General features: G+C 38.9%; 1 protein-coding gene across 1 annotated transcript in view; it reads right to left on the bottom strand.

Annotated features, from left to right (window-relative positions):
• Positions 1–6,460: 6,460 nt before the first annotated feature.
• LOC120532088 overlaps positions 6,461–12,039 on the bottom strand; it is a 33,084-nt gene continuing 27,505 nt past the window's right edge. The window contains exons 10-11 of the mRNA XM_039757992.1: positions 8,435–9,182; positions 6,461–6,820 (exon numbers count right to left, since the gene is read on the bottom strand). Of these exons, the coding sequence (XP_039613926.1) occupies positions 6,714–6,820; positions 8,435–9,182 (855 nt within the window). The 3' untranslated portion in view covers positions 6,461–6,713. The remainder of the gene's footprint in view (positions 6,821–8,434; positions 9,183–12,039) is intronic.

The following is a 12,039-nucleotide window of genomic DNA, read 5'->3' as shown; positions in this document are numbered from 1 at the left end:
GTCGCTATAAATTGACCGGCCAATGTCCGATCTTTTCCTCAATTTTGGGATTTGGCTGGCTAGTTTGCGAAATAGCGATTGGCCAAATTCGGAAGAAAAAAGGCATGAGCAGCGATTTGTTGCACACTTAGTAGCGCAGTTGCATTGAGTGTAGCCTTGGTCGGTGATTGGGAAGACATGACGGCTCGTAGTGATTTTTTCTTCTGTGCCTACAGATTCCTGTGTGAGCAGTGTCTTGTGCAGAATGGAAAGCTCACTTCCGAATCTGCATCTGAAAATTTTTAAGCATCTTCGCACCTTGAACGGACAGTCTTACATCAGCACATTGAAATTTGGCCAGGGAGTTTGCGCCACTTTGTGAAATGGCCGGCCAAAGTAGCATACACTCACCTAAAGGATTATTAGGAACACCACACTAATACGGCGTTTGACCCCCTTTCGCCTTCAGAACTGCCTTAATTCTACGTGGCATTGATTCAACAAGGTGCTGAAAGCATTCTTTAGAAATGTTGGCCCATATTGATAGGATAGCATCTTGCAGTTGATGGAGATTTGTGGGATGCACATCCAGGGCACGAAGCTCCCGTTCCACCACATCCCAAAGATGCTCTATTGGGCTGAGATCTGGTGACTGTGGGGGCCATTTTAGTACAGTGAACTCATTGTCATGTTCAAGAAACCAATTTGAAATGATTCGAGCTTTGTAACATGGTGCATTATCCTGCTGGAAGTAGCCATCAGAGGATGGGTACATGGTGGTCATGAAGGGATGGACATGGTCAGAAACAATGCTCAGGTAGCCCGTGGCATTTAAACGATGCCCAATTTGGCACTAAGGGGCCTACAGTGTGCCAAGAAAACATCCCCCACACCATTACACCACCACCACCTCCAGCCTGCACAGTGGTAACAAGGCATGATGGATCCATGTTCTCATTCTGTTTACGCCAAATTCTGACTCTACCATTTGAATGTCTCAACAGAAATCGAGACTCATCTGACCAGGCAACGTTTTTCCAGTCTTCAACTGTCCAATTTTGGTGAGCTCGTGCAAATTGTAGCCTCTTTTTCCTATTTGTAGTGGAGATGAGTGGTACCCGGTGGGGTCTTCTTCTGTTGTAGCCCATCCGCCTCAAGGTTGTGCATGTTGTGGCTTCACAAATGCTTTGCTGCATACCTCGATTGTAACGAGTAGTTATTTCAGTCAAAGTTGCTCTTCTATCACCTTGAATCAGTCGGCCCTTTTTCCTCTGACCTCTAGCATCAACAAGGCATTTTCGCCCACAGGACTGCCGCATACTGGATGTTTTTCCCTTTTCACACCATTCTTTGTAAACCGTAGAAATGGTTGTGCGTGAAAATCCCAGTAACTGAGCAGATTGTGAAATACTCAGACCGGCCCGTCTGGCACCAACAACCATGCCACGCTCAAAATTGCTTAAATCACCTTTCTTTCCCATCTGACATTCAGTTTGGAGTTCAGGAGATTGTCTTGACCATGACCACACCCCTAAATGCATTGAAGCAACTACCATGTGATTGGTTGATTAGATAATTGCATTAATGAGAAATTGAACAGGTGTTCCTAATAATCCTTTAGGTGAGTGTACACATATATATATATATATATATATATATATACACACATCCACATATATATACATATCTACATATACACCCACACACATATATATACATATATATATACATATCTACATATACACACACACACACACATATATATATATATATATATATATATATATATATATATATATATATATATATATATATATATATATATATATATATATATATATATACTCTTGGTGCGAGCAACTGTTGCTGGCCGTGCCAGAATCCATCAAGGAAGAAAAATGAAAAACATTATTTGTACAAAATCTTAATTTATTTATCCATTCCTAAATAATTAAATGGGCAGGCTATTTCGTATCAGTGCAATACGCTGTTTGTTAAAACGGATGACTCCCGATCTTACGTGCAAGTCTGCGTGGATATTATGAACTATCGTATCTGTTCAAGTTCTATTTAAATTTTAAATAGAAGGAATTTTTATTTAGTCGACAGAAATATCTTTGGTAGGAATATAAGTTAAATGTAGGCATCATTGCATAAATTTTTCTTCACCATACAAATGTAAAGAGTAAATTCGCCTTACATTCCAACCAAAGATATTTGTGTCGACTAAATAGAACTTGAAAAGATGTATTTTTTTCGAATGTGATCGCGCAATTCAGATCGAATTGACACGCACCAACGCATCGAGCCCACGTGCTATTGTGGTTTCGCCTGCGTGCCTCAATAAGTTACCCTCCCCTCGCTCTTACTTTTTTACCGTTCATCTAATGAATACACTGAGTATGGCTTTACCAAAACAATCATTGATGGCGAATAAAGTATCCATTATTCATAAAGCTTCAATTGGTGATCTGTCTTTCTGCGTTAACCGCATATTTTTTCATACGTCTCAAACCAAGGGGATGCGAGGGTAAAATGAATCGGGAAGCGCGTGTACATACTCAGTACACCCCCTCTCGGGAATCGAACCTTGGACGTCGGCACTAGAGGCAAAGCCTCTACCATTGCGCCACGGCGTGTGGTTTGTCTATTTGAGAATATGTAGATCGGGGTATATATATACATACATACATATATATATATATATATATATATATATATATATATATATATATATATATATATATACCACGCTTATAGCGAGAAGTAGTGTGTTAAAGAAGTTATGAAAAAGAAAACGAAACATTTTAAAAATAACGTAACATGATTGTCAATATACAGTAATTGTTTTGTGAGTGTTATGAGTGTTGCTGTCATCAAGGATTTGATTATCATTATTTCTTTCAATCAGGTTCGTATTTGTAGGATGTGTTGTGTTCAAGTTACATTCCGTGTTTGTTAATCGTTGTAAAGATAACAGGTTTCATTCATCGATTCATTTCTTACTGCATCAATAAACAGCTCGTCTTCCTCTTTATCTGAGACGTGACACACTGCATGCACGGGTTTTTTTTTTTACAATGTCTTCCTTTAGCGGGACATTGACTTTTTCCACCGTGTGCTTTGTTTCCGCAGTAGCTGCACTTATGAATATGCTTGTATGTATCACATGCTTCATATTTTTTTGCTGCCTTCTCAATTGTGTAATTCGGTTTTTGTTCAGCACTCTTTGGAACTGTTGCTTTTTGTCTGTGCACTGCGTCATTTCACGTGAGCCGCTCGGTGTACATGCATCGAAGGTTCCCAGCTGTGCTGGTGCCATCTCGTGCGATGTCCACGGCTGTATTTAATGTTAGCTAAGACCCGGCAGTTTCGCCGAGTTTATGCCAAACACCACCCTGACCATCTCATCTTTCTCTGCATAAGCACAGTCCTTCACCCGTGAATATTTAGCGGCAGTGTTTCTATTGGATTGCCGCTGACGGACGGCCTTATATGGGCAGGCATCGAGCAGAAGTCTATTATAGTATATGGATGAAAAAATAGGTTCCAGTTATGACCATTACGCGTAGAATTTCGAAATGAAACCTGCCCAACTTTTGTAAGTAAGCTGTAAGGAATGAGCCTGCCAAATTTCAGCCTTCTACCTACACGGGAAGTTGGAAAATTAGTGATGAATCAGTGAGTCAGTCAGTGAGTGAGTGAGGGCTTTGCCTTTTATTAGTATAGATTTGTGTGTGTGTGTGTGTATGTGTGTGTATATATAATGTAGATATGTACTTAAACGGATTATGACAGCAGCAATCCAAGCTGTGAGAAAACACTAAAAAGGAGGCGTGTCAGACGTCGCGGTATATTTTCTGATGCAGCTAGACGAAAACAACTTTGTGACGCTGCCGTCAAATACTCGCAGAAAAATCCACAAGTTAATAGACATGCTGTCGCTAAATACTTGCAGGCAAATCCACAACTTAATAGAGACGCTGCCGCTAAATACTCGCATAGCGATTTGGGTAGTAAACACTTCGATGAATGAAACCTGTTATCTTTACAACGGTTGGCAAACACCGAATGTAACTTGAACACAACACGTTTTTTAAATAGGAACCTGATTGAAAGAAATAATGATAATCAAATCCTTGATGACAACAACACTTACATTGACAATCATGTTACGTTATTTTTAAAATGTTTTCTTTTCTTTTTCATAACTTCTTTAACACACGACATCTCCATTGCGAAGCACGGGTATTTTGCTAGTAGAGAATTCATTCCAAATTTTTGAGTATTTTTAAGTTTGACCTGTAGGCGGCGGTATATTTGAACCATAACCCGAAACTTGAAAAATTAAGTAAAAAATTAGTGGAATTGGTAATAAAGATTAAAAACTAGTGAGTAGGCATAGAGAGGACAAGATTTATTGGATTTTTGGAGAGTTTAGTGATATTTTATAGAATGGGTGTATGTACCTTTAAAAATAAAACAAATTATGAACAGAACAAGTGTACCCATGCATGCCTTTGGCAAATATCCCCTACCCTAAGCCTACCCCAGCAGTCAGCTTCAGGGACTTGCCATGTTGGGGCTATTTTATTCCTTGCTAATCAACCTGATTCAGTGTCTTCAGATTATGAAAGGAAACAGAAAGACTATGGAAGAAAAGAAGACTGTATGAATAAAAAAAGGCAGAGATGTTAACCTAATAACGTTAAAAGACCCACTTAAAACTACAAATGATGGTCTGTGTGTGCTGAAGAGTTGCACTGGCTGAGCTCACCTGATGACAGCATTAGCTAACCTTCAGTGTTCCAACCTGCTTATCCAGTTCAGAGCGATAAGGACACACCACGTAAATAAAATATGTCACTATTGGCAAGGACTAGTACCTAATTAAAACACTGGATGTATCAAAACTCCACAGTCACAACAGTACTCCTGGCCTCAAGTTGGTTGTCCAACTCTGATTTAGAAGGTCAGAAGTCTGTCCAGAAAAAGGAAACAGCATCAATTAAGATCATTCATTTTGCATTTTTAGATATACTAGGAGGCTCCGCACCCTGCTCGCTTCGCTCACCCACCCCTGGGTTTGGTTATCCGGATATACAATTTAAAGACATTGTCATTTTCATGGGATTTGTTATATTCTCTTTTGATTCTATGTTGCATTGCTTCTCCGTGATCATAAATATACACCTGACCGAATTGTGGTTCTTTGAAATTAAACTTGTCATAGCTTTAATTGTTGCGTGACCACAGATTCTCATAGAATATGCTTCATTATTGTGTAAATCTACATTTTGAGCATTGAATGATGCGAACGCGAAAAGGTTATTGTAGACTCGGATATTTTGCCTGTACAGTTTGTGGATTTCACTTTCGCCAAACAACAAATCTTTTAATTCTCGCGGATACGCCTCTTCATTGGGGGGCAACATTACCTTTCCCTAATGGCAACACGAATTAGACGATCTACAAGTCTCCCAACTTAAACTTTAAAACCTTACAATATCTATATACTTCTGACATATCACTTATGTCCATATATTCAATCTCTTTTTGCTGTTCCATTATTTCACCAAGTAATAATTTCTGTTTGTTTGTACTAATGTGATCTTTACTTTCTTTTTTTTGATACTTTCGAATTTTACTACTTTCATAATCTGTAACTTGCTCTGCAAGTGTATCGCACCAATGTTTTTGAACCTCATTATGAAGTCTCTTATTTCTGACCCTAATTGGACCTACGAGGTTTTTAATACCACTTGGACCGGGCTGATTATTACTTTCCTTATTTTAAAAATTTGCACATAGCTGCTCTTTCTTCTTCACTTAGTTGTTGACGTGCCATCTAGAATGTATAAATTTTTTTAAGAGCTGTGAGCACATGAAGTGTGTCTGCCAAAAGCATCCCAACAACTGAGAGGTTAGATGTCCATGATCTTGCTTTAAATTGTTTATAAGTAGGATGTAATGTGCAAAAGTGACCGTCTCACGGGTCTTGCTTCCAAAGGTTGTTAAAGTCTAGTCTCGCGGGACGTCAAAGTGTCTTTCTGAGAAGATCACGTCTCCACCCAAGATTCTTTTATTATAATAGAGAGATGTGTAATGAAGCTGTCTTGTGTGCTCACCGCCTGTAAGATGAAGGCTGAGGGTTGGGTGTGATGCCAGTTTAGTGGCAGGCATAGGTGGGAAAGTCCAAGACAGACTAGACCCTAAATATCCCAGAAGGCTCCTCGTAGAGCTGCTCCAAGCATATTCCACTGGGCAGACCCAGGATATCCTGCAGGGGTTATGTCTCTCAGTTGGCTCAGGGACACCTGTAAATTCCCTGGGGTCAGCAGGAATCCGTAGCTGGGAACATGGAAAGCCTAGGTAGACCTGCTTGGTCTGCTGCCACAATGACCTTCGCCAGGAAAAGCAGTTTCAGAAAATGAGATGAGAAGATTTAAATAAATTAGCAGTAACTTTGGCACCAGGAATTTATTACAATACACCAAACACTCAATAGATATAAAATATTTAACTCTTTTATATGACACAAACGATTCTTATAAAGCTAAGAACTTTAACACACTTAGCAACATATAATAAATACAATATGTAATTCAAAGAAGAAGAATGGCAATTATTAATAAAGAAAATTTGGATGCTGACACCTTGAGATGCTCATGAAGTAAATCACTGTCACTGCTTCAGTTGATCTAAAAGTTGTCATCCATACTTCGGGCAAAAGCTCACTTGTGTGAGAAGAATGTGAGTCTTGTCTGCCCATCACTCCTACCAGGAATCTTTTCATAGGTCAAACATTTTCTTTTTTGTTGAGGAGAAAATAACAGTTGTCCTGAAAAGTGAAACAACAGAGTCATTTTAATGAGGCGGCCAGAAAGCAAGAAATATCAAGCATATTCAGAGATTCACACACTGAAGGCTGTCATGTAAGCTCTTAGATGACAATGTAAGACACTTATTATTATTATTTAAGGGTAGACACTATCTTAAGGTACCAAAACAGTGGACATGATGAGGCACTTTACAAACATAGTATGAACAAATAAACAGAACTGTTTCATTTTAAAATTGTGTGCATCAATTGCTTTGATCAATCACATCCAAAGATGAAAAATGGATAACAGGTGAAGACCCTAAGTGAGGTGGAAAGGAGTCAGACGTGGCCTGACTCCATAAAATGAGAAATGCTTGATTGCTTTTATGCAAGTTGTATGAACTGCTACATCTCATGGCAAATCACGGCAAGTTCAGGTTCTGTGACCTTTTGGGTACCATGGAGGCCTCGCCTAAACCTCTTATTTCAGGTTTCATCGGATTCAGTGGAAAAAACATGAGGGGCACTAAAGATTTTTTGTGAATGTGGAAAGGTGAAAAAGGGAGCACAGTACAATGAAAACTAAATGAGTGATCTAGACATTGAAATGTGGACTGAATTCATCCATGTCACAGCCCAGGGAGATTAAGGTGCATCATCTTGACTGATTCGGCAACAGAAATGATTAACTTTGTACCAAAATGATGAATGACAATGATATCAAACAAGAAAACTACCATCAATCAGCATGTCCCATTCATGGGCACTACAAGCTGGACCTTCTCTGTTCAAACGGTGAGGACTTTCAATATAAACCTGTGGTACAACCTGAGCAGGTCTGACCTCATCTTACTGCCAGCTACAGTAGGTATGACGTATGGAAGAAAGAGATTGCTAATGAAGGCACCATATGAAAATAAGCTGAATAAAAATGATGAGGATGTGTGGAGTGTCATTGAATGGTGAGTCGAGACAAAGGAGTGTGTGGAAGCAGTGGGTCTTTTTCTGAAGTTTTGGAGGAGTGCTGGGATGGAAGTGGTTGGGACAACGGTAAAATAGAACCGAATAAAGTCATTGAAAGAACTGCTGTATGACGTGAAAGAGAAAAAAATCACAGGAACAACGCATAATGCTAAAAAAGGTAAAAGTAACATTAACTCTGTGAAGACGAAAGGGGCTGCTGTCTTTGAAACTTCTGATTCATTCTTGGAAGGCTAGTGATACTGTTTTGGCCATTCTCCACTTTAATGTTCTAAATGTCTCATTTTAGCCCATGCACTGAACATGTGGCGTGTTTCTTTCAGTTGTCTAGATAACTTGCTCAGCATTTTTCAGGAAACCTTGTATGTTGCACATATTTACTGTGAAATGAAGTTCTTAGAATTTATTTTTTAGAAGAAACATAAGAATGAATTCTGACTTGCTGATTTGGGAGGGGTAGCAGGCCGCACATGCTGAGTGGGTGAAAGTCTTATTTTAATAACCCACTGACAGACCCACCTTTGTCTCAGTGTGTTCCTGTTCAATGCGGGTGTCATTGGTTAGGTGTTAATTTGTAACACAGCTGGACTATACTTCCCTTACTACTCACAATGCAATATAACACAACAATAAACATAGTAATTGCCATACCAGCGTTCTCTGATCCATTAAACATCCCTTTTCTCATTTCTGCGATATTTTCATGCAGTCTGCTGCAGTCTGGAGAGAGGTTACTTAAATTCCAAGAATTTGCTTTCTCATATCCAAACTCAAAGTTATCTCTTTGTGTAGGAGAGGAATTGCTAGGCAGACGATACACAACATTTCCTCCAACAGAAAAATCGACTGCACTTTGGGTGGTTTGACGCTTGTAAGACAGTGGTCTTTTTAATGGCAGGACTGATGCCTGACTGTTGGTACCTTGAGAGCTTTGTAATTCTTTAGTGAAAATTCTTGATCTGTTACAGCATGTGAATTTTGAGTATTCTTTCTCAGGTGAACGGTGCACAAATTGATTCCTGTCGCATGTGTCCTTATTTGGAACTGAGCTATTAGAAATATTTTGGGTTACCATATTACTGTTTTGTAAAGGAGCCACACTGATCCTCTTTTGTCTCCAATCATTTTTAGTATAGTTGGATATTCCCAGGTTTTCTATTTGTTGATTTTCAGCAAAACAATTGTCACATTTCTGACTGAATTCCAAACGGTACTGAGAACTGTAAATTTCATCTTCTAGAAATTGCTGTGCAGAAACATCCAATGTGGGTGGGAAAGTTTTCTCAACAGTACAATGGGAGCAAGATTCCTTACGGTCCCCTGATATTTCCTGAGATTCCCGTGGTGTTGGTGAATGTGATGCGTTTAATTTGTAGAGTGCTGTTGTACTAGTGAAGAGCTGCACAGAAACAAACACAAACCATTAGCTGTTAAGAGCAATAAGAAAAAAACAAAAAAAAAAACACAACAGTATTTGAAGACTCCGTCTGTTCATTTTCTGGTCCTGCATTTTCCCAGTTTAGTATTGCAGAAAAGTACATCACTCCATTACACGGTGTGCGCGTGCTCACACTGGCATCAGGCCGATTCAGCAAAATAAATGGAATTCGGAGGGATCCAAATTCTAGACAAGTAACTTAGGTGGGCACATAGAAGACAGCGTCAGACAATCAAGAGCTGAACCAAGCGTTCTAACACACAGTACCCCTACATGTTTACATTAAATTCACAGCCATAACAATTACTTTTATTTGCATGTTCACAGCAGTATGAGGCACTGTTGAATTTTAGTCTTAAAACTGAACATCTACTTTATATAAAGAATGGTACTTTGTGTCTCCCAACCTGCTGTTAATATTCTTTGTGTTTATCCCTATTATTTTATTGTGGTGGAGTCGTACCCCACTTTCCTTACAACTCTTAAATAAAAATTGTGCTTAAAGGCATATCATTGCTTTTTTAGCATTTTTTTTCCAGAAGTACCTATAGTACAAAAAATAAAAACGTTTCCCTTTGGAGACTGTTAAAAGTATCTTTTTTGTTTTAATTTTTGTCTGAATTCACAAACAAGCAGACATTGTTAAATAGCAGTTTTGACATTTCAAGATGTAATCCTATTTTGCTTAACACCGTTATTGCCACATTTAGGGTAAACCGAGATTTCTATTGCAGCAGATTAAAATATTTTTAGTCTGCTTTACACATTTATGTAAAGACTTGTCTGATTAAGTCATTCTCTAAATCACTTCCTAGATTCCACTCATGAGCTTATGGGTAATCACGGGATCATGAGTAAAAATACTATTTTAAGAAAAAAAAAAAGAAAATCGTTTACCGTTAATTTTGACAGTCCGCTGCCGTATGGATAAGCTCAGTGTTGTCTTACCAGTGTGCCTGGCTTGCATTCCCTCACTTGTTATTTAATAATAATAATAATAAAAAAAGCAAAACTATTTTGCATTTAGCTGGGAAGTGTTTCCTGTGGAACTGCTTAGCATCATGCCAGCACTCCGTGATCACAACATAACTAATGAATGCAGAAAGGTTTCAGAACTGACTTTTTAAATGTATTGACTACCATTTACCAACTTAAAGATCACCTCTTTATCTGTGGTTAATTTAAAATAGTGCCAAGACAGCACATTTTCTGCATTCTTTTGGATTTTTAAAAAGAATAATGCTCCCCAGATTAAAAAATGACACTAAAATTGTTTAATCCTTTAAGGGTGACAGTCTTTGGGCCAGTGGTGGTTTTAGGACTTAATGCTTTTGTGATTTAGAGAATTTATGCTAGAAGTATGGCAGCTCAGACTACTAAAATAAACAGTAAACAATTATTTAGTTACATCACATCATTCACTGAGTTATGCCACCTTGCAAGTTCAACTAGAGTATCAGGAAATTGTGCAACAGAATCCAGAGAAAGTGTTTCAATATTCTTCACAAAACCTACGAGCTAGTGAATGAAAGGTTACAGCTTTAACAGTCGTGTCTGTTGTAACACACACAGTAACTGCCTTTAAACACATGATGGCATGTTTAACAGAAGCTTGTTTTATGTGCTGTACACCCACAAAGCTGTATCAGCGTGTTGGTGTATTGTTTCTTGAGACAACAGTTATCACAGTCTGCTTTACAAAGTACAAAATTATTAGAATCAAGAAAGAACTGTTCTGTTGTCCCAGAAACTTTATATCTGTTAACTATTTTCATTTTGGCTGGGTCACAGTCAATGAAGTTACAATGCTTTATTAGGTAGTGAACTGGATTTTGTGAAAGAGAGGAGGAGGAGGAGGAGGTTGAGAGCATGTACTGATGCAGCACGATGTCACACTCACCACACAACGAACCACCTCAGGATCCCAAATTAGGACCCAAGCGCAGCCGAGCAACAGGTGACACCTCAGCACTACACTAGCATGAATGGAGCAGTCGGAGGTTTTTACAGTGGCTGGAGTGCCAATCCCCTGGAGGATCTACTTGCAGGGCTGGATGCAGGATAACGTCATATCCAGGATGGAGCAATCGCAGGTTAAGGGCCTTGCTCAAGGGCTCAACAGAGTGGAATTACTTCGGGCATTTATGGGAATCGAACCAGCAACCTTCTGATTGCAGGCACAGATCTCTAGCCTCAGAACCACAACTCTGGCCATTTTATGAAAGAGCACATAAAAATGTTTTGCACTGTTTTTGCTTGCAAAGCTGAGGTATTGTAACTTTGATGCATCAGTGAAATGCATTGCTGCCTTTTGTAGTATTTTATCATTTTATTTCTGACTATTGTTGTTGACTAAAGATGGTCTCATATCCCAGAACACTAGCATACTGTATGTTCTCCTAGCAGCTAAATGCATTACTTAGTAAATCCACTGTCTCCCTTTCTCTCTCTGAATGCTGTCACTACAGAAGGGTCACATAACTTATGCTGAATCCCTGAAGCTCAGTAAATGCACATTTTACTTCTCACCAGGCTTCCAGCAACAACTAACATTTTGCTACGATGCTGATGTTTAAACATGGAGAACCCTGCCCTAAGCACTTTGTACCATGTTAATTTGTTTGCGACTGGTGACTTCACAGCTTCACATTTAGCAGTCTCATTGGAGGACACTAGTCAGCTAGCTACAGAGCAACTATGTCCAAAAATAAAAGTGGAAAGGTACTGGTAGATTAATAAGTGCTTCATCAGGCTGGGAAGTCAGGTGAAGGATGTTAATCTAGCACTCTGCCACTTAACCCTTACCATAAGAGTATTT

Source organism: Polypterus senegalus, chromosome 7 (assembly GCF_016835505.1).
Source record: "Polypterus senegalus isolate Bchr_013 chromosome 7, ASM1683550v1, whole genome shotgun sequence".
NCBI lineage: Eukaryota > Metazoa > Chordata > Cladistia > Polypteriformes > Polypteridae > Polypterus > Polypterus senegalus.
Note: the sequence above shows the minus strand (reverse complement) of the source record. Positions and strands in the feature narration are given on the sequence as shown.